Below are 23,877 nucleotides of genomic sequence, written 5' to 3'. Positions count from 1 at the left end.
AGAGATAGAGAGGGGGAGAGAGAGATAGAGAGAGGGGGAGAGAGAGAGATAGAGAGAGGGGGAGAGAGATAGAGAGAGGGGGAGAGGGAGAGAGAGGGGGGGGGGGAGAGGGCCTTCTAGTCGCGGCACCTGCTCAAGATCCCTGTAACCAGAGCAGAACTGTAGACCTCCTCCACCTCCTTTCAAAGGGTGCCATTACTTTTGTCCTAACTCTATAGTCTTATTTATGTCAACGTATTTGTTTTCAGAATCGATATCTTTCATTCGTGACCGAAACTCGTCGTCAATTAATAGCATGTGATACTGAACAACAGATTTTTTTAGACTTGTTGCCTTTTCATGAACATCACCTTCTAAAAGATCTGTTGGTATCCATCGAGTCCTGACGTCTGGTATCTGACGCGCTCCCTTTGGACATTGGACACATAAGATGTCAAGCTTTCCCAGCATGTTACGTTGCTTCCTCCAGGAATAGAGCTACGATATAAAAATAGCTCCGCTTATGAAACGTGAAGAGTCGGTCAGTGACGCTCCCGGGGTTAGTCGCACCGACTCGCTCTCACCCGGTGCGTAGTGAGTCACGTTGGCACGCAGCGTTAAACGAGTAGATAGATCGTTCTATCGTTCGCAGTATTTGCGATGAAATAATGAAAATCCTACAGCAAAGGATAAGTGTTGGATTGTTGTGAGCTGCCAGAACAACACCTTCGATCCTTTCTCTCTCTCTCACTCTCTCTTTAAAGGAATAAAGTGCTGCTGGAATTAGTAGCACCATTCATTCACTCATTCATCTTCTAACGCTTATCCGAACTACCTCGGGTCACGGGGAGCCTGTGCCTATCTCAGGCGTCATCGGGCATCAAGGCAGGATACACCCTGGATGGAGTGCCAACCCATCGCAGGGCACACACACACACTCTCATTCACTCACACACTCACACACTACGGACAATTTTCCAGAGATGCCAATCAACCTACCATGCATGTCTTTGGACCGGGAGAGGAAACCCCCGAGGCACGGGGAGAACATGCAAACTCCACACACACAAGGTGGAGGCGGGAATCGAACCCCCAACCCTGGAGGTGTGAGGTGAACGTGCTAACCACTAAGCCACCGTGACCCCCTATATATTTATTTATTTAGCTATTTGTGGAAGAGAGATTAACACGTAAAGCTTCGGATTCATGGTGGATTGTGTATTTAAGCGCACATACAGATGGTGTTAAAGTTTAACTGGTGATAACAACATGACTGGTTGTAGTATTAAGCGTTACAATGTGTCTGATCTACTTCCAGCACTTTCCTCGCTTACTCCAGATCACTACATTATGTCTAATGAATTATAATTTTGCATTAAATTTCAGTTTGGTGTTTGTTTAAATCCTGATGGAGCTGTGGACCCATTCAAGCACGTCAGACATATTTACTCCAATCTGGCAACCGTGGCTATATCTGATACTCCTGTGGGCTGGGCAGCTTGTGAGGAGCTTTGTGGATAATTATAAACACACACACACACACACACACACTCACGCAGTGTGGCCAGCCGGTTACTTCACATCCACGTTGCTCTGCTGCACTGAAACACATGGAGACGAAAAAGCTTACACCCAGAAAGCGAGTCCGCTGTGAGAGCACAGGTGAGGACACCGGGAATTTGCGTGCAGTCTGAGTTTTGATTTAAGGCTCAGATTTCAGCCGGCTGCATGGTGACGGGGATGACGGGTCACTACGGGTCACTACGGGTCACTCACAGGCCTCCAATCTACAGCCAAGGATTTACTGTGGTGACAATACAGCATGCACTTATTATTATTATTATTATTATTATTATTATTATAGTTTCATTATATAAACATTTAAGTATTAATATTTATAATATTAATATTATTAGCCTTTTTTTAGTTCTCTTCTTTTCGTCTTAAAATAAATTGCAAAAATAATTTAATTTAAAATTCAATTAAAATGTACATTCAATAATAATAATAATAATAATAATAATAATAATAATAACAACAACAACAATAATAGAACAATAATTATTTTTCTTATTATTATTATTACTATTATATCTAATTGTTATATTAATATGATATTAATTATATTTATCTGCATGTTTATATTTTGAGGTACAGTTCAGTTATAGTGGTCCTTGAAACACTCACAGATCTAAATGCTGTCGATTTTATAGGTTTTCTTCATGTTTTAAGGGATTTAAAGTTAACTGGGTTTAAAATGTCTTTTACTTCACATACAGATTTGAAAATGTGACATCAGTCGAACACAGAATTGGCACTTTTGTAAAGTTAGTTCCTGGTGAAATTTGTGTTTTTATTTTATTTTATTTTAATGCTGATTCTTTAAAGATTTCTTGAGAATCTTGAGGATTTCTCAGAAATATGCTTTATTATGCAAGTTAAAAAAACAACAACTCAGGAACGTTATTTAGAGAAAGTTCACGTTATTCTGTGTCGTACCTGAGGCCTTTAAAATAAATATATTTTGTGAATAAACACTGGATGTTTTGTGGAGGTTGTAGAGAGCGTAAAAACACGTCGTCTCTGACTGAGTGAGATTCAGAGACGGACACGATGAGATACAACGATTAAGTTCAGGATTGTTAATCTGCCGTTTAAAATGCCAGCAGTGTAACTGAGGACCCAAGTGACTGTTGTGAGTTAATATTTGTCTTTCGCCGCCCTAATACTCATCACTCAGAGATGCCAAGACCACTGACATGTGCTGCCAAGTTCCTGCAGCTCAGGTGTCGGTTTACAGAGTTGCGCACTGTCCTGAGGAACATCAGGGACGAGGAGAGAGTAGAGAGTTCACGTCCGATACGATCACAGATCTCCCAGGAACACTGAGCGCTGGCTTATCTCCTGGTTTTATACAATTCCCTGCAATCCCACTCATGTCCGAATCTTAGCTACGTGTAAAAACTACACAGGTCCTAGCATGAGAGTGACACGAGAGAAAGGGTTATTACAGCTGTGGGCGTGGATTCACAGGGTGTTATAAAGTTCTGTTGTAAGATGAAAGCAACTGTTAAACGGACAACTTTTACCTTTACTGTTTCATTTAAAACATTAAAGAAGGTTGATTGTTATGTGGTACAGTAAAAAGGGACAAAACTAAGTACTGAGGTCCCAGTGATAGCAGCCAAAAATAGGTACCTTAGAAATAACTACAAATGTATAACTACAACTATAAAAATATAACTTAGAAAAACTAGACTGGTGATTGGATGTTGGGAACGAACGGTGTTCAGTGATTGGACACTGAGTTATTGGACAATCGTGATCAGTGATTGGACGTTGAAAAACAATCATGATTAGTAATGGGGCATTGAGAAACAATCATTATCAGTGATTGGATATTGAGAAACAATTATGATTAGTGATTGGACATTGAGAAACCATCATGAGCAGTGATTGGACGTTGAGAAACAATAGTGATTAGTGATTGGACATTGAGAAACAATCATGATTAGTGATTGGACATCGAGAAACAATCATGATCAGTGATTGGATATTGAGAAACAATTATGATTAGTGATTGGATATTGAGAAACCATCATGATCAGTGATTGGACATTGAGAAACAATTATGATTAGTGATTGGACATAGAGAAACAATCGTGCTTAGTGATTGGATCAATAGTTGCGCACAGTAAGATAACAAAAATGATTCAGCTGACAGAGGATGTCCAAATCTCAGACTTTAGCCTTATAGGACAGGCCCCTACACACACACACACACACACACACACACACACACAATCCTCTGCTGGATAGATACCTGCACTTATTTGTGACAAAGACAGACATACACCGAAATGGCTCACCTACAAAGCGAGCTTACCCAGAATCCCCTGGAGAAGATCTGGGTGCCGTGGATGAACAGTAGACTGAGCCGAAGACGAGGGTGTAAGTGACATCAGAGTAATGTCTTTCTCATTCGCTTTCATTCTCACATTCTCTCTCTCTCTCTCTCTCTCTCTCTCTCTCTCTGTCTGTGAACTGGTTTAATTTATCATGGCAGAGTGGATCATTACTAGCTCATTAAATTAAAAGGTTATATATAAGAATAAAAGCTGTGAGTTTGGAGTTTGTTAATCAGAGAACAGCTACATGACGTGTCCTTCTCACAGTGACCTCAGGGCCGTTAACCTCAGAGAGAGAGAGACAAGTTCATGGTCCTTTTTCTCACAAACACACACACATTTCCTCTCTCCCAGTCCTGAGCTACTGATTGAAGTCACGTGTGTTCAGTTAGCCTCACACACACACACACACACTACAGTTGTGTATAAACACTGTGTATTTGCTCAGTCGCCTCTTCCTGATGTTCCCATGAGCCTGTTTTGTGTCACCAATGTTGAGACCTGTGCCTTTTTACTGACGTTGATTTACAGATTAAATATTTCTCAGCTGCATTTTCACCTGGTCTGAGAATTTATCAGGACATTTTCCAGGAGTCCAGACTTGAGTCCAGTCGGAATTATTGTGTTAATAATTATTATTAGTAATTATAGTGTTGTCTACGGTGGCCGAGAAGTGCAAAACAAATTAACAAATCTGAAAACACATTAACAAGTCAGACAACCCGGAAGAGGTTGGTATAGTTTGTGAATGGAGACTTAACATCATCGGATGAGACACCTTTCATTCACCTGTATATCTTGAATGACAGGTGTCTTGTCCAATGATCGGTAAGTTTCCGTTCACAAACTATACCTACCTCGGGTTGTTCCTCCGAAAACACAACGACAATTCAGACAACCCGGAAGAGGTTGGTATAGTTTGTGATTGGAACACGTACCGATCATTGGACAAGACACCTGTCAGTCAAGGTATACATGAAGTTCAACAGTCTGCCGCAGGGAAAAGTTGGAATGGATGGATGGAATGGATTACTGTGGATTAATTCTGTTATTTTCTTATATTTAAATGGAGAACTTTACACATTACACATAAGATTCCATACCTGTATATCTTGAGTGACAGGTGTCTTGTCCAATGATCGGTAAGTTTCCATTCAAAAACGATACCTACCGTTTCCGGGTTGTCTGACTTGCTAATGTGTTTTCGGGTTTGTTAATGTGTTTTCAGATTTGTTAATTTGTTTTCGGATTTGTTAATTTGTTTTCGGATTTGTTAATGTGTTTTCGGATTTGATAATGTGTTTTCGGATTTGTTAATTTGTTTTGCACTTCTCGGCCACCGTAGTTGTCTTTTATTTCACATGCAAATATCGACAAAATGTACAAAATCTTTTCCTGGAAAAAGGAATAAGACCTGAAAAAAATCAGGGATTGATAGAATTCACACATTCACACTTTCACCTTCACTTAAGACTCAGTCTTGCTTCGATCTTCTTTAGCCCTGATCTTGGTCTTGTTCTACGGTCCTCAAACAGATCGTCTGCTATACAAGTCCCTGTTACTGTGCTATTATAACGTAACTTACATCAGGAGTGAGATGTGGCTAGAATATGCAGCTCTTCATGTAGAAATCCACTGAACAGGTAACAAAGGTCTTAGATTTTCTTAGTTCTTGTTCTGCTCTCATCGATCCCGCAGTCCACACGCTCTAATTTCATACATCTTGGTGGTTTAATTAAAAAAATCATTTTGTCGTGTTCCAGCGTCAGTGCCGCAGTTCACAAACTCACCCACTATGATCGTGATGGTCGGTCTGCCTGCCAGAGGAAAAACCTACATCTCCAAAAAGCTAACACGCTACCTCAACTGGATCGGCGTTCCCACTAAAGGTAAACAATTAAAAACATATCTATGGCATTTGTTGAACTGTGGCTCACTGTGGATCTGTTTTTTTTTTTTTGTCCTTTTCTTACCTAAACAGGTAAATTCTCTTTTTATTGTAAATGAAATTTGATTCTGTTTGTTATGTCTGTTTCACAGTGTGAAACGATGCACTGTTGAAACCTTATGGCTTGTTGCTTAGCAACAGACACCCAATCAGAAACTGAACAGTGCTTCAGACTCATATCAGGTGAAAACCAAAACGTAGCTAAACTACACTGAACAAAAACGGCTCGGTAGATAGCGTCAGGTGGAGAAACACAATGGGAACATCACAGAAGTGTGTTCATGGAGCCAAAAAGATGATAAGGTTGTGAAAGATAACAACATTTTTCTCTCACCGGTGGCTTATGAAAGTATGTGATGAGCCACGTGTTGGATTCATCTAATCAGGGTTGATGATGCTGCAAAATTGCAAATACAGTAAGAAGAAGAACTCCATACAGGGTGTATCCTGCCTTGATGCCCGATGATGCCTGAGATACCCCCGTGACCCGAGGTAGTTCGGATAAGCGGTAGAAAATGAGTGAGAGAGTGAGGAGAGAGTAAAGCCCTATTCGGACGGGATTAGTTTTACTTGTCGACGTGGAGTAATGCAATTTTACCTCAGGATGTCTGTAATATTAATTGGCCAATTCGCACGGGACAAGACATCTCAGTAAAACTAGCAGAAGTGGGAGGGGTAACTCGCTTTATGCACCACAGTAACCTCGTATGGAGTTTATGCGTATGACGTTGCTTCCTGTTATCACGTGCGCAAACAGACACCATGGCGCCTCCATGCTTGCAAAGCTACTTTTAAACAGGGAATAACGGAATTTTACCGTACATATTTACAGCGGGTCTATTCGGACGGGATTAGTATTACCTGAGGTCATTTTTCCGGAACTTTTTACAGAAGGTAAAAGTCGCCGTAATCTTTACTGACATTAGCCCTATTCGGACGGGATTAGTTTTAAATGGGGACGTGGGGGTAAAGTAATTATTACCAGAGCTTCTCTGTGATTTTAGTCCCGTCCGAATGTACCATCTCGGTAATCATTACGGACAATGTCAAACATCAGATTATGAAGATACTCAGTGTTAAGTGTTAACCCCGGGTAAAGTGTGAGCAGTGTGAAAGCTCAAACTACACAACCCAGAATAATGTTTATTATCACACAGGGAACTAGTGAAAATCCCTGAAGATTTTACTACACTTAATAATCATTATTTTAATATAATTTTAACTCCAAAAAACTAATGTCTATGATCAGAACTGTGTCAGAAATGTGCTTTTTTCTTTCTAACAGTGTTTAATGTGGGACAGTACAGAAGAGAAGCCGTTCAGTCCTACAAAAGCTTTGAGTTTTTCCGTCCAGACAACGAAGAAGCCATGAAGATTCGCAAGTAAGAGACGTTCTCTTAACTGCTTGTGTGATGACCTTGTTAAATTCAGTCTCGGTTCCTCCTCTCCCAGTCCTCAAGGTCACAATCAAGATAAACGCTATTCATACATGAGTTCACAGACAGCCACGATTGGCTAGAGTTGCTGTGATTGACAGGTGGACCCAGAGTATGCCCCGCCCACACAGAGAGCTGTAACGGTGTTAAACTGCAATATTATCTGTTTATTGTAATACTATAGAGAAAGCTAACATAATAATAATACTGCAACTGTTTGAATCTCAGTGTGTATGGAGTTCTGATGAAATTAATCAATGATGCATAGGTTTGTGCTGTAAATAACAAATGTTGATTCACTTTTGTTATTTAGAGTTATGATGTTTTTACATGGGTCATAATCTCAGGGGGTTAAAGTTCCTCATCCCTAATAACACCCTGCACTTCAAGATATTTAAGAGATTGTTGGTGTGGTGTGAAGTGGTGTTTTTGTGTGTTTGTGTTCAGAGCTTGTGCACTTGCAGCATTAAAAGATGTAGCTACCTACTTCAGTCAGGAGCAAGGCCAAGTGGCGGTGAGTATACACACACACACACAAACACACACACAGAAACACACACACACACAAACACACACACACAAACACAAACACACAAACACACACACAAATACACAAACACACACACACACACACACAAACACACACACACAAACACACACAAACACACACACACAAACAAATACACAAACACACACAAAAACACATACAAACACACAAAAACACACACAAACACACACACACACAAACACACACACAAACACATACACACAAACACATACACACAAACACATACACACACAAACACACACACAAACACAAACACACACACACTCAAACACACACACACAAACACACACAAACCAGACAATCTCTTGTAATAACTAAAATCAAACAGCCATGATGTATAAAGTGTAAATACGTCTTTACTTTTAAACGTTAACATCATGTGCAGTTGGTTTTAAATGTGGGGTTTTTGTCTAAAAGGTGTTTGATGCCACAAACACAACACGTGAAAGGAGGGAGGTGATCCTGTCATTCGCCAAAGAGAACGGATACAAGGTCAGTGAAAAGAAAAAATAAATGACAATCAAAACCTTTACATGTGTATTTAGATTCTTTTTGGAAAGTGATTGTTTTCCAAGAACAGCGTGAAGTTTGTTTTATTCCTCTTACACAACAACACAGCATACAAACTTTAAAACAAAGTCAAAGGGCTGACATTGGAGACTCATTTCATAGACATCACAATAAGCTTATAGATTTTTCTTTCCATATATTATAGAAAAAGTTTATTTTTCTTTATATAAACATCAGTAGGTTTTTCAATAGAAATTCTGTTTATTATTAAGTCTTTTTTTTCCTGATAGTTAAGGCTAGAAATTCTGTGTCACTCAAAATCATGCTAAAAATTATTTAAAATAATATCGCCTCCTCTTATAGAGATGATTCAGAATATATACTGTACATGTGTTTGGGTTTTATCACGAATGCTTCATTTCTGTTTTTACACACTAACGAAACCGTTTAAATCTAATATTAGAATTGTATTATTATTTTTAAAACAGTGTTATTTCTCCGTTAGGTGTTTTTCGTGGAGTCTGTGTGTGACGATCCTGAGATCATCGCTGAAAATATCAAGGTAAAGAAATTCAGTGGAGAACAAAATCAAACTTTTTCCAGTATTGGTGAAAAAACAAACAAACAAACAAAAAAGCTCTAAAGGGTTTCGGGTCAATTTTAGTGCAGAAAATTGATAAATCCAAATATAAAAGTTTAGTACAAAATATGAATCAATTATGTCAGTTTTATTCATTCACTCATCTTCTACCACTTATCTGAACTACCTCGGGTCACGGGGAGCCTGTGCCTATCTCAGGCGTCATCGGGCATCAAGGCAGGATACACCCTGGACGGAGTGCCAACCCATCACAGGGCACACACACACTCTCACTCACTCACGCAATCACACACTACACCATGTCTTTGGACTGGGGGAGGAAACCGGAGTACCCGGAGGAAACCCCCGAGGCACGGGGAGAACATGCATCAATGTTTTATTATAAAATGTTATTTTTTCTCCATTATATACATAATGAAGCTTGAATATCGGGGGGGCAGGGTGGCTTAGTGGTTAGCACGTTTGCCTCACACCTCCAGGGTTGGGGGTTCGTGACCCGAGGTAGTTCGGATAAGCGATAGAAGACGAGTGAGTGAGTGAGTGAAGCTTGAATATTTTATATTATTTATATTTATTATTATATTGTAATATCCCATATATTTTATTGAACTTTATTTAATTATGGTGTTCAGTCATACTAAAAAATAAACAATAAACAAGCTGTAACTAGACAGACAGAGGGACAAACAAGCATGCTCATTAGCATATAAAACCACGCTTGTGTTTTTTTATATTGTATGTCAAATATAGTGTAAAGCGAGATCATTACTGGTAGCCCTTGGTGTTGTACATCACGTTTTAGTCAAACCTGATTTATTTTCCTTGTGTACTGTATGTCATGTCATGTATTTTTGCATCCCTTCAGCAAGTGAAGCTCAGCAGCCCGGACTACATCGGCTGTGATAAAGAAGAAGCCGTGAAAGACTTTTTGAAGAGAATCGAGTGCTATAAGGTCACATACGTCCCTCTGGATGATGACAAAGACAGGTGAGATCATGCCGAAACACGAGTGGGTTAAATCATTAAACTCTGAGTGCTGTTTGTGAGATTTTATTGATCTGTCCATTAAAAAAAAATCTATAAACGGTATGAATTAATTAGCTGGATTAAAATATATTGCTTATTATAATATGTGACATAGAGATAAATGAAAAATACCTTTCTAGCCTATATTACACAATGTCTCATTTTATTGTCATCTCACTCTCTGTCTCTCTCTCTCACTCTCTCTCTCTGTCTCTCTCTCTCTATCTCACTCTCTCTCTCTCTCTGTCTCTCTCTCTCTATCTCACTCTCTCTCTATCTCACTCTCTCTCTCTGTCTCTCTCTCTCTCTCTATCTCTCTCTCTCTGTCTCTCTCTCTCACTCTCTCTCTCTGTCTCTCTCTCTCTATCTCACTCTCTCTCTGTCTCTCTCCCTCTGTCTCTCTCTCTCTCCCTCTGTCTCTCTCTCTCTCTCTATCTCACTCTCTCTCTCTCTCTGTCTCTCTCTCTCTCTCCCTCTGTCTCTCTCTCTCTCTCTGTCACTCTCTCTCTCTCTCTCCCTCTCTCTATCTCACTCTCTCTCTCACTCTCTCTCTCTCTCTCTGTCTCTCTCTCTCTCTCTCTCTCTCTCTCCCTCTCTGTCTCTCTCTCTCTCCCTCTCTCTCTCTCTCTCTGTCTCTCTCTCTCTCTCTCTCTCTCTCTCTCTCCCTCTCTCTATCTCACTCTCTCTCTCACTCTCTCTCTCTCTCTGTCTCTCTCTCTCTCCCTCTCTCTCATACAGACACCTGTCCTATATAAAAATCTTTAATGTAGGCAGCAGGTATTTGGTGAATCATATACAGGATCACATCCAGAGCCGGATCGTTTATTACCTGATGAATATTCATGTCACGCCGCGCACCATCTACCTGTGCAGGCACGGAGAGAGCGAGCTCAACCTTCTCGGTCGCATCGGAGGGGATTCGGGTCTCTCACCACGTGGAAATAAGGTTTTTACGCATTATGTTGGTGATTATTTTTGAAAGTTACTGTTTTTATATAACAACATGTCCTGGTGTGTTTTAATCATTTATTAGTTTATAACATCAGTGAAACAATTTCATTCAACTCCTCACTTACCTTATAGCAGCTACACACAGCCTCTGTTATTTTGTATCATGCAGTTTGGTACATTTCCAAAAAACTTCCAAGCACCAAATCTTCTGTTGGAAAATCAGAAAAATCCCTAAAACTGAACACATTTACATTTATGGAATTTGGCAGAGACTATATATATACAGCAGAGATGGGGGACTCGAGTCATATGACTTGACTCGAGTCGGACTTAAGTCGCACAGTTGAGACTTGAGACTTGCTTGACAAATATTAAAAAAAGACTCGACTTGACTTTGACTTGACATACATGACTTGAGACTTGACTCGGACTTGAGTTAAATGACTCGAAATAACTTGTTTTTTTTTTTGTTTATTTTTTAAAATCTGTTTTTAAACGCACGCAAGAGTGTAATCTAATCACGTGACGCAGCAGGCAAGCAGAGGGAGCGCGCGCACTAACTAATAAACCTTAACAGTCGTGACGAAACATGGAAGACGCTACACCAAAAATAATTAAGTTCGGGTACTGGGATTTTGTGCAAGATGAGAAGAGAAGAACAGCAGTATGCGACCACATCGCTCACAATTGAGTGACAAAGTTCTAATTTTTTATCAAATTTAATTTTTTGCAAGCGCAATGTAGTGTAAATGTTTGGTCACTGTTCATGTGGAAATGTCAGCTGTTATACAATAGCACTTATAATTGGTCTTCAGTGTTAGGCTTTGAGTGAAAAGCGTATGGATCGTTTATGGGGATGCACATATATATAAAAAACATAAATATAACTATAAAAATAAAAAACTTCAGAGTTGCAAGCACAGCCATATTCTTGTCTCGCATGCACACACACACACACACACACACACACACACATTCAATTTAAAGGGATAGTTCACCCAAAAATAAAAATATTCTGTCATCAATTTCTCACCCTCATGATGTTATAAACCTGTATAAATTTCTTTGTTCTGATGAACACGGAGGAAGATATTTTAAGGAATATTTATAACTAAACCCTTCATGAGCCCCATTCACTTCCATAGTATTCTTTTTTCCCACTATAGAAGTGAATGGGGCTCATGAATGGTTTGGTTACAAACATTCCTCAAAATATCTACATGTGTGTTCATCAAAACAAAGACATTTATACAGGTTTGTAACATCATGAGGATGAGAAAAAGATGATAGAATTTTCATTTTTAGGTGAACTATCCCTTTAATTAATAAATTACACTCACTCCAATCATCTCTCTCTCTCTCTCTCTCTCTCTCTCTCTCTCTCTCTCCAATAGTTAATTCACTTCAAGGTTTGTGTGATTCAATAATTTACGTTTTTTTGGTTGACGTGATTGATTGTTGTTGTTATTATTGTTGTTGTTAAAAAGGAAGGATCTAATTTAAGGATGTGTTCATGTCCCATTAAAAGGGAATGCCTGTTCAAAAAATGCCATTTGGTTGCACAGAAACCATTGTACTTTTTTATATATACTTTTCCATGGTCTTCTGCCATGTTTGAGGCATATTGAAACTTTTCATGCTTTTATGTTGGCCTTATTTCTGTTACATTTACATCTTTGTAGGCTTTGTAGTTTTGATTTTTATTCATTTTTAGATTTATATTGTATTTACAACTCACCTGTATGTGGACACCTTTTAAAAATAAATGCATATAATCATTTTTTGTTGCAAATAAAACTCTCATAGTCCATAAATACTGTAGATTTAACTTTGTTTAATATATACATTTAGATAAATCATCAAACTTGTATGACTTGCCAGTGACTTGCTTTACTCAAGCTACGACTTGACTTGACTTGCTTGACATAAAGCAATGACTTGACTTGACTTGACTTGACTCTAACAAAGAATGACTCGGACTTGCTTGAGACTTGAAGGTTAAGACTTGAGACTTACTTGTGACTTGCACACGTGTGACTTACTCCTACCTCTGATATACAGTATCTGACAGAAGTAAGTACACCCCTCACATTTTTGTAAATATTTTATTATATCTTTTCATGTGACAACACTAAAGAAATGACACTGTGCTCCGATGTAAAGTGAGTGTACAGCTTCTATAAGAGTAAGTAAACAGTGAGTAAATTTCAACATGGCACCTCATGGCAAAGAACTCTCTGAGGATCTGAAAAAAGAATTGTTGCTCTACATAAAGATGGCGTAAGCTATAAGATCACCAAGACCCTAAAACTGAGCTGCAGCACGATGGATAATACCATACAGCGGTATAACGGGACAGGTTCCACTCAGAGCAGGCCTCGCCGTGGTCCACCAAAGAAGTTGAGTGCACGTGGTCAGCGTCATATCCAGAGGTTGTGTTTGGGAAATAGACGTATGAATGCTGCCAGCATTGCTGCAGAGGTTGAAGGAGTGGGGGATCAGCCTGTCAGTGCTCAGACCATACGCCGCACACTGCATCAAATTGGTCTGCATGGCTGTCGTCCCAGAAGGAAGCCTCTTCTAAAGGTGATGCACAAGAAAGCCCACAAACAGCTTGCTGAAGAGAAGCAGACTAAGGACATGGATTACTGGAACCATGTCCTGTGGTCTGGTGAGGCAGCGATAAACTTATTTGGTTCAGATGGTGTCGAGCGTCTGTGGTGGCAACCAGGTGAGGAGTACAAAGACAAGTGTGTCTTTGAGGGAACCATGAATGCCAACGTGTACTGTGACATACTGAAGAAGAGCATGATCCCCTCCCTTCTGAGACTGGGACACAGGGCAGTATTCCAACATGATAACAACCCCAAACACACCTCCGAGACAACCACTGCCTTGCTAAAGCGGCTGAAGGCAAAGGCGATGAACTGGCCAAGCATGTCTCCAGACCTAAACCCTATTGAGCAACTGTGCGGCATCCTAAAATGGAAAGTCTCTAACATCCACCAGCTCTGTGATGTCATCATGAAGGAGTGGAAGAGGATGCGCTGGTGAACTCCATGCCCAAGATGGTTAAGGCAGTGCTGGAAAATAATGGTGGCCACACAAAATAATGACACTTTGGGCCCAATTTGGACATTTTCACTTAGGGGTTTACTCACTTTTGTGGCCAGCGGGTTTAGACATTAATGGCTGTTTGTTGAGTTTTTTTAAGGGGACAGCAAATTTACACTTTTATACAAGCTGTAAACTTCTGTCAGATACTGTATACAATAAAACAAAAGGGAAAATAAGAGCTAGTGTAAGTGTGTCAGGAAGCTGTAGGTCTTCACTCGCCAGTGATTCAGCTGTTCAGACATCTAGAGAAAGTTTATTCCAACACCTCGGTGCCAGAAACAGAGAGGAGCCTTGATGTGAACCTCCCTTGTACCCTGAGAGATGGTGGGACCAGTCCAGCAGTGCTGGTAGACCTGAGGGTGCGAGGTGCAGTGTGGGGAGTGATGAGGGCTTTGAGGTAAGAGGGAGCTGGTCCATTCTTGGCTTTGTATGCAAGCATCAGTTTTTTAATCTGATGTGTGCAGCTACCAGAAGCCAGTTAAAAGAAGGCAGCAGTGGAGTGGTGTGGAGAAGGCAGGTTAAAAACGTTAAAGGTTAAAGTCGTGCAGCTACATTTTGATTCCTTCCATAAATGTAAAACATCTACAGAAAATGGCGACAGAGCATCAAGAATTCGGGGTCACAGTGGCTTAGTGGTTAGCATGTTCGCCTCACACCTCCAGGGTTGTGGGTTCGATTCCCGCCTCCACCTTGTGTGTGTGGAGTTTGCATGTTCTCCCCGTGCCTCGGGGGTTTCCTCCGAGTACTCCGGTTTCCTCCCCCGGTCCAAAGACATGCATGGTAGGTTGATTGGCATCTCTGGAAAATTGTCCGTAGTGTGTGATTGCGTGAGTGAATGAGAGTGTGTGTGTGTGTGTGTGTGCCCTGCGACGGGTTGGCACTCTGTCCAGGGTGTATCCTGCCTTGATGCCCGATGACGCCTGAGATAGGCACAGGCTCCCCGTGACCCGAGGTAGTTCGGATAAGCTGTAGAAAATGAGTGAGTGAGTGAGTGAGCATCAAGAATTCTATTTTAGTATTAAACTTTAATTATGTCACAATCTATTTTACAAGTCACATGACTGAGTTGTTGCTATAGAAATAATTGTTTCAAATGATGTATTCTGTATACTATGCTAGGTGTTTCTCTGTTACACCGAGTTGCATTTTAAACGCTATATACGCAGTTCTTTTCACTCTCAGTTTGCTGCGGCTCTGGGGAAGTACATCAGGAGTCAGTGTATCCTGGACCTAAAAATCTGGACGAGTCACATGAAGAGAACCATCCAGACTGCTGAGGGAATCGGGGTGGCGTACGAACAGTGGAAAGCTCTCAATGAGATTGATGCAGTGAGTAGCAACGAAGAGGACATTTAAAACCAAAGATGCCTCTCTGTGAGACAGAGACTGGCAGAACCCTATCATTGCACCGAGCGCAGGTTTGGGGCTGCATTTCTGAGGCGTCCATTTGAACACGATTTTTTTAGCCTAATGAACACTTTGACACCATTTTCTACTCATGTTGTGTTTGTGAAAACAGACATATTCCAAAAATGTGTAAGAAATGTAATGAAATCCATGATTTAAAATGAAGGTCAAAAATGTAACAAAGACATCTGGAATGCTTTAAATGATTTTTATAACCCTAGGCCATCTATAAGGCACATTACATCTGATCCACTGGAATTGTGGATATATACTATACTATATACTAGATACTATATTTTATCTGATGCACTGGACGGGGTGCTCATTAGCCATGTTAAAGGGACCCTATGGGGCACTTCATCATGTATTCTAGATTGAAAGGCTATTTCTTCATGTTTTCTTGCATATAGTGTCACTTCAGTGGGCATTTCATCATTTTTCTTTCCGTGTGTGTAGGGTGTGTGTGAAGAGATGACGTATGAAGAGATTCAGGACAACTTTCCTGAAGAGTTTGCACTAAGAGACCAGGACAAGTATCGTTACCGTTACCCAAAGGGCGAGGTTAATTCCATACTTCATTATAAATCACATCTTTAAAAATAAAGAATAATTACTTAAGGTTACAGCTCAGTCATGTCTTCCATTGTAATAATAATAATAATAATAATAATAATAATAATAATAATTTACCTAAACCATGACAATATGGCTAAAATCCCTGCTTGCAAGTTTGCTAATTAAATTTAATCTCGCTAGCAAATTAAAATTAGCATATGACATTAACATTAACTGGTAATTAAGGTAAAAGTTATATTATTTTCACACAACATACTGTATACATTAGCTCTATTACATGATTAGGTAATAGCATTAATAGCATATTTAACTAAAAGAATTTCACTAAAGTAAAATGATCTAACTGGCAATATAAAATTAGCATAACCACATTACACATATAGCACTGAAGGCATTTGGCTAGTACAGATTTTTCGATGTGTACTAGTCTACTTGTATGAAAAACTTGATATGACTGAAAGATTAGCTTACACATCCTTGTGTCAGCTAACAATGAAAGAGCATAACTGCATAACCATATATTAGTACATTAGTAAAACAACAAACAACAACATTATAGCTGGATCAGAAACGGTCAGAAAAAATATTATCAATGTTAATTGTGTGCTAGCTTGCTAAACACTGCTGTTATTATTATTATTATTATTATTATTATTATTATTATTAATCTAACACATACCTAGATGACTTTAATGAGTGTTTATTTTCCTTCTCTCGTCCTCTTTGTGCTAGTCGTATGAAGATTTGGTTCACAGACTGGAGCCTGTGATCATGGAGCTGGAGCGTCAGGAGAACGTTCTGGTCATCTGTCACCAGGCCGTCATGCGCTGTCTGCTTGCTTATTTTCTGGACAAAAGTGCAGGTGAATGTAATGCTTTAAAGCTCCAAGGAGTCTGTATGAAAAATTATTTTTAGGCTTTTTCAAATATGTTGGTTGAATTGCCCAGCAGGCCATAACAGGCAAACAACAACTTCAAACTGGTTAACTAGGTCAAGAAAGTCTGGACCTGGAAAACAGGGTCAAAGGGAAAAAAGACTAAAAGCATAACAAACCATGAAAGAGTCCAGATTTGCAGCTAACATAGAGTATTAGCTCAATTTTGTTAGAATTAGCATTTATTTTAACACGGAACGATGTAAAGTCAGTAATCTTAATAAACATGTTTGTAGCGATAACTAGCTAAATAGGAGAGTTAGCAAAATGAGTATGTTAGCTAAATATAAATTGCTAGCTAGCTAATACCACCATGACAAAAAGATATTGAATAATGCTAGCTGGCTAGTTTAACACTAAAGGGCTGTCATTTAAGAAGCTAAATATAAATATTACGTATTATATAAATATTATCTATATACCTAGCATTAACAGTGCTGAATGTAAAAAAAATAATATAATGAATGTGACTTGAACTTTCTCACAGAAATCCCATCCAGTTAGCTCAGATTAGCATGTTTTAGCAGTGACTATACGATCTAAAACATCTGCATAATAAAAAAAAAACTAGGAATTCTATATTGATTAGTAGTAAATGGTACATCAACTCTGTCAGGATATCTAATGATAGCTAGCTAGCTCACTATATTTTAAAAACAGCAACTTATGGAGTCATAAACACAACCATTTTTGACTTAAGGCCACACCAGCTCCTAGTTGTTCTTATTTCCTTATAAGCACTAACGGGAATGCGAGAGTAGCTAAGCATTATGTCTTCATTTACTAACTCAGGGTTGATTTAGCATTTTTATCTATCTGTTTGCTCACAGTGCAATTATGGGAAACACATAATAATAATAATTAATTTTAGGCATTCTAGATTTACAAACGTTCTGCTAAAGTTGCTTATATTCCAGTAAAACATACAGTAATGGATGCTAAAGGAGCAGGGCTTGAGAACTTTAGCCGAGAAAAAAACAAGAATATTAAAGGTGGGGTCTCCGAAGTTTGAAAGCCAATGTTGACATTTGAAATCACCAAAACAAACACGCCCCTAACCCAAATGGGTCCCTCCCCTGTATTGATAGCTCCGCCCACACATACATACGTAACCCAGGCAACTAATGGGAAGAAATGTGTCTTTATCATAGCTGAAGTGAAGAACAATACGATTGCAGATAAACAAACAAGCAAAAATGACACACAAGTATAATCATGTAAAGGACAAAGACATATATTAGTTCTGTGTAACAAAGCAAAACCAACGTTACTCACCTATAGAGAAGGAAAAAAGCGCCTCGGCGTCTTAAGTAAAGTTGGTCACATATTCACAGATTGGAGTTTCCCGAGTCAATAACTCCTGAGCTAAACACTGTTACTACACAAAACACGGTTGTAGCTGCGTCTCTACATTACTACGATAGAAAAGAGGTGTTATTTGTGTAGTAACAGTGTTTAGCTCAGGAGTTATTGACTCAGGAAACTCCAATCTGTGAATATGTGACCAACTTCCTGCTCCTTCAGTTCTCTCCAGCGCTGGAAAGCTGATCCTATATTAACACGTCCTACTTCTTACCTTATCGTAAGTCTTTCTTCTCTTTCTTTCTTTGTTTTTATCCTCCATGTCAATGTTAAAACCGCTTTCTGCTAATGTCACACATGCGCACTGAACACTCTCTCTGCCCATATCGACAAGACACGCCCCTTTCTGCTCATTGGCTACAAGTTTGTTTTGATTTTTGTTTTGTTTGTTGTCCCAACTCAGTTTTCTGAAGCATTTCTCAAACAACAGAGACCCCACCTTTAATGTTAACGTTTTTCCTTGTCTCTTCTCATCTTCTTTAGGCGAGCTGCCGTATTTAAAATGTCCTCTCCATACAGTACTGAAGCTCACACCTGTGGCTTACGGTAAATCTTCTATAATTAATTTATTTCATTTTTTTAATTGTGTGGTAATACAGCAGATGGTCTTTATAGGAGGATCTAAGACACGTTTGGTGTTTTGAGTGTCTATTTTTGTACAGGAGCTAGAATGCTAATGAAGAGAATAATAAAAAAAAACATCTGGTGTCAGAGCTACAAGACATGTCTTTAGTTCTGTAAGGTCTTCTGGTCATTGTTTAGGCAGGCGTGAAGATTTCCACATGCAGATTTAAAGCTAAACTGTTAGCCGTTGCTATTTGTTATCAAGAAAGGTTTGTGATGTTAGCTTTCTATTAAATAAGCTAACTAGCATTGAATCAAGGGTTCATCACTGGAGTACATTAGACAACCTAAAACACCTAAAACATTAGCTAGATAGCTCATGCCAATATAAAACATGTACTGAATGTAGCTAGCTAGTGTTATACTGAGTGCTAGCATGTTATAGGAATAAATAGATTAATATCTATCTATTAATGTCTGTCAAATACATGTTCTTGAATGTTCATGAAGCTTTATGGAACTGACGTGTTTTTTAAATTAGGCTTAATTTGATTGATTTAGGATCACTACATAAAATTTCTCATAGATATTCTGTCGTTTTAATGAAGGTAATTAGCATGTATATTCTGTAGCAGCTACCAGAAAGAGGCAGGACTGTGAGGTGATTTATGCTCAGATGATGCAAAACTGATAGGTTCTGCTATTCTTTTTAGCAAGGTTAGCTTTATAGCTCAAGTGCTAAACAAATGAGGCAGAATCTCTCTCTCTCTCTCTCTCTCTCTCTCTCTCTCTCTCTCTCTCCCTCTCTGTCCTCAGGCTGTAAAGTCGAGTCAGTGTTCCTGAATGTCGAGGCAGTGAACACACACCGAGACAGGCCTGTGGTGAGTGAAAAAAAAAAAAGAATTATAATAAATGCAAAATAATTAACCATTTTTATTTATTTTTTTAATGATTAGAACTATATTTTGAATATTTTATCACTTTTTATCATGGTGATTGTTAAACCCGGTTAACTCGCCTGCGCCTCAAAAACTGGGGCATGTTGGCGTAGCTAGAAATAATGCACACATAAAGAAAAAGAAAACACAAGAAGGTACCATAAAAATACAGCAAACTGAACTTTAGTACTGTTGTGACTGACAATCTCTCGTTTTTAATCTTAATTTCAGGACATTTTAAGAGCAAATGGAATCATTTTATCATATCTTTATACGAATATAACAGCACAATGAAGCTGTGTGGTATGATAAGGATTTCTCTGTCTTATTGTGCCTTCAAGTCTCTTTGTTCAGAGTGAGATGGGGTTCTGTTCGTTATCTACAAAAATATACAGCAAGGATTTTTAGTTCATCTTCTAGAAAATGGAGAACGAAGAATACGCACCAGATACGTTTTGGCTTTTTAGGTTTTTATCAGTCAGTTTATAAAGCGGCTGTAAAGTTCATTTATAGTATTTCAATAACTTGCTGTATAAACCAAACACATAATGACTGAAAATATCTGAAATCAGCTTCTATCATGAGTAAACATTCGAATTTATACTAATTTTCCCGTCGACTTCAGACACCACACACGACTCATGTAGCATGTGCCTGAGACACATGTCTCTTTTCTAATCCAACCCAAAATGCAATGTTTCGGATTCTTCTGTTTCAAATTTTTATTTAATTGCCCAGAATTCTGTTTTCTTGTTCCTGGCATTTAGATAGATTTTTTTATAAATATTGGTTAGTCTTGGCCTAGATATCTTTCCGCAGATGCATGTAAAAATCCACCATTTTAAATCACATCAGACTTCCTGTTTACCCATAATTCATAGTACTGCCAATTGGAAGATAGATTGTATACTACAAAAACGTTTAAACCAATTTGGTGAACATTTAAAATGGCAGAAATTCCCCTGTATTCTATATGTATTGCAAATAAGTCAAGACATGTTTTGTGTCTAACGTTGCTTCTTTATTTATGACTCTATAGCTAACAGCTAGAGCTACGTTCTATAGCTATATAGTAAAAGCCAGTGTTATCTATGTTAATTAGCTTGCCCATTGAACTGCTAGGGTTTTATTATATTTGATAGTTTGAGCGTTTGATATTATATAATTTTATTGTAGGTTAAGATTTTTATATGCATTTAATACATCACTGTTCAAATGTAAATGTTTATATTTTGTTGTCATACTGTGTGTCTGGTACATCAAGGAACCAGACAGTACTTTTTTTTTTTTGGACATGCGTTTAAAACTTCCCTCTTCACCAGAGTGATGAAGCTGATCACAGTCACACTCCACCATATCGTCACAATCGTGTACAGCCCATGGCCAGTCCCACCCCGACTAAAGCCCCGTGCCTACAAGAGCTCGACCTTGCCGAGCTTAGTTTACAGGTATCGTGATCAGATACCGATGAGACTGAATCAAGCTAATCAGCAATATTTAACACTCTCTAATTCATTCTTTCATTTATTCATTCTTGCACTAATTTTCAACTGATAACAAGCAGCGAACACATGACAAAAATCTAACAGTGATAACAACATGCAAATCCTGGTCTGCGTAGAAGGATTTCGGTCCTTGGACCCCTTAATTTCTTCTCAAACCTGCATTTAAATAATATCAAGTCTAAATTTAATCCCATAATTATCACGATATTACCTAAAAAATATAAAAAGTTGCATGAAATGCATGAAACAGAGCTGTAGAAGTAGGCCGTGGTTATTTATTTATTCATTTATTTATTTATTTATTTTTATTAGGTTTTTTTTTTTTTTTTTTAAGTTAGATGTGATTTCATTAGAGGGGGGCACGTTGGCTTAGTGGTTAGCACGTTTGCCTCACACCTCCAGGGTTGGGGTTTCGATTCCCACCTCCACCTTGTGTGTGTGGAGTTTGCATGTTCTCCCCGTGCCTCGGGGGTTTCCTCCGGGTACTCCGGTTTCCTCCCCTGGTCCAAAGACATGCATGGTAGGTTGATTGGCATCTCTGGAAAATTGTCCGTAGTGTGTGATTGCGTGAGTGAATGAGAGTGTGTGTGTGTGTGCCCTGTGATGGGTTGGCACTCCGTCCAGGGTGTATCCTGCCTTGATGCCCGATGACGCCTGAGATAGGCACAGGCTCCCCGTGACCCGAGGTAGTTCGGATAAGCAGTAGAAGATGAATGAGTGAGTGAATGATTTCATTAGATGTGTTGAACCACTGGAGTTTTTGAAGGCTCTCCATCTCTGATTGCACCTCTGTGATAATAACACTAATCAACAAGGAATTCATACAAATACTACTAAATGACTGTAATATATTGAGGCTACATATTGCTTTGGGAATTTCTATATTATGTGAACTTTTTGCCAATTTTTTTAAACACTATCAAATATGTTTCAAGCCCTTTGCATGTTTCAACAAAGCCGAATGTGATGTTGCAGAATGTCAGCTTGGACCGAGATGACGAAGACGCTCTCCTGACGGTTCCTGAGCATATCTGAAGGCCAAGAAGTAAACTCTGAGTCGTCGTTACATGTATTGTGAAACCGGTTTGGATGAATTACAGTGATTCAGGTGTAATCAGATAAGAGATCTGTCACAGATAATACATAGATCTCTGTCCCTTCAATCAGAAAATTAAGCCTAGAAAAACACTTACTGAATTTTACACAGTCAATAATACTCAATCTCTGTAGTGATCAAGAAGCCTGATATCCTGAACAAACAAAGCCAACAGAGTTTAAAAGATAAATAATATATTTTAAATAATACATAAACAAATAGGATATTTAAGAAAAAATAATGACACTAATTAATAGTTTATTCATGAATTCTAGAAAAGCAACCGTGAAAGAAGAATAAATTACAAAAATAAATTAATAATAAACGCTAAAAACATATTAATGAAATTAATATATTAAGGGTAATCACATAATAATTCTGTGTGTATAATATAAAATGTTGATTCTTTTAAAGTGAATATAATGCTTGAATTAATTTTTAAAAGAAAATGTAATATACATATATTTTTTTTTCGTACAAAATAATATGACAAAACCTTTTATTGAACAGTTTTTAAGTGTATCGAGTGTGTTACACTCCCCAAAATGACCGGCAGAGGGAGCTAAAGCACCGAGATAAAGAACTGTAAGGGTCTGAATGGAATTTAACAAACTTTAAATAAATAGAATAAACTTCATGGCTGCCTCCTAGGAACATGCACACACACACACACACACACACACACACACACACACACAATGTTCAAATATATACTGAACCTGTCCATTTTCTATGTTCTAAACACTTCTGTATGCTGCTACATAGATATATGGTCATTTATTTCCCTCAACTGATTTGCACCATTACTAGTTTACACTGCTTTTATTATTTCACATAAATGGCTAAAAAACATCTTGATGAAATTTAGGTACGGCAAAAATGTTATTATTTATACATACATGCATTTAAAATATACTCAAGGAAAATCTGTCAACATTTTATAGTTTTAACACACTAAGGTACAAAGACTTTGATAAAAACATGCTATAGCTATATTTATGTGTATGTATAAGCTATAAAGGCTACATAAGGCTTTATATCCATATATGGACGTTCTTGTTCAGTTTCATCTAAAAGTGTTTTAGCCAAGTATGTTAATGTTAATATGGAATTTTATAAATACATTTCAATTTCTTTTTCTTTTTATTCTTCTTCTAATTATTATTATTATTATTATTATTATTATTATTATTATTATTATTATTATTTTGTGAAGTCTATTAAAGATTCATCACTCTGGAGGAATGTTTTGTCGTCTGCCGTTTCCTTTTTTGTAAAGCACATTCTGTTCATCCTAATATTTTAGTAGGCAGGCAGTGGAATGTAAATAAAACGAGTGAAAAGTGTCTGTGGATCGGAACCCAAGAGACGAGAACGAACAGGAACATGGCGCCCTCTCACAGGAAGTTGACTGTTTTAGGGCGCCATGTTGCACCGATTCAGCAAAGTGA

At 38.4% G+C, this 23,877-nt stretch overlaps 1 protein-coding gene across 4 annotated transcripts; it reads left to right on the top strand.

Annotated features, from left to right (window-relative positions):
* The first annotated feature begins 1,495 nt into the window (after positions 1-1,495).
* On the top strand, positions 1,496-23,605 carry LOC132862431 (6-phosphofructo-2-kinase/fructose-2,6-bisphosphatase-like). Of its 4 annotated transcripts, none has more exons than XM_060894442.1 (15): positions 1,496-1,641; positions 5,651-5,776; positions 7,121-7,217; positions 7,719-7,785; positions 8,257-8,331; positions 8,855-8,911; positions 9,816-9,937; positions 10,715-10,922; positions 15,227-15,373; positions 15,908-16,012; positions 16,760-16,889; positions 18,807-18,869; positions 19,704-19,768; positions 21,148-21,273; positions 22,306-23,605. In XM_060894442.1, the coding sequence occupies exons 1-15, from the start codon at positions 1,590-1,592 to the stop codon at positions 22,363-22,365; spliced, it is 1,500 nt and encodes a 499-aa protein (XP_060750425.1). In that variant the 5' UTR covers positions 1,496-1,589; the 3' UTR covers positions 22,366-23,605. The 4 variants fall into 4 exon arrangements, with proteins under 4 accessions (XP_060750425.1, XP_060750427.1, XP_060750424.1 ...); XM_060894441.1 differs by lacking the exon at positions 1,496-1,641 and adding an exon at positions 3,754-3,930 and having other exon boundaries at positions 22,306-23,594; XM_060894444.1 differs by lacking the exon at positions 21,148-21,273 and having other exon boundaries at positions 1,498-1,641; positions 22,306-23,600.
* The last annotated feature ends 272 nt before the right edge of the window (positions 23,606-23,877 follow it).

Source organism: Tachysurus vachellii, chromosome 19 (assembly GCF_030014155.1).
Source record: "Tachysurus vachellii isolate PV-2020 chromosome 19, HZAU_Pvac_v1, whole genome shotgun sequence".
Lineage (NCBI taxonomy): Eukaryota > Metazoa > Chordata > Actinopteri > Siluriformes > Bagridae > Tachysurus > Tachysurus vachellii.
The sequence above is the reverse complement of the archived record's forward strand: the minus strand, read 5'-3'. Positions and strand labels throughout refer to the sequence as shown.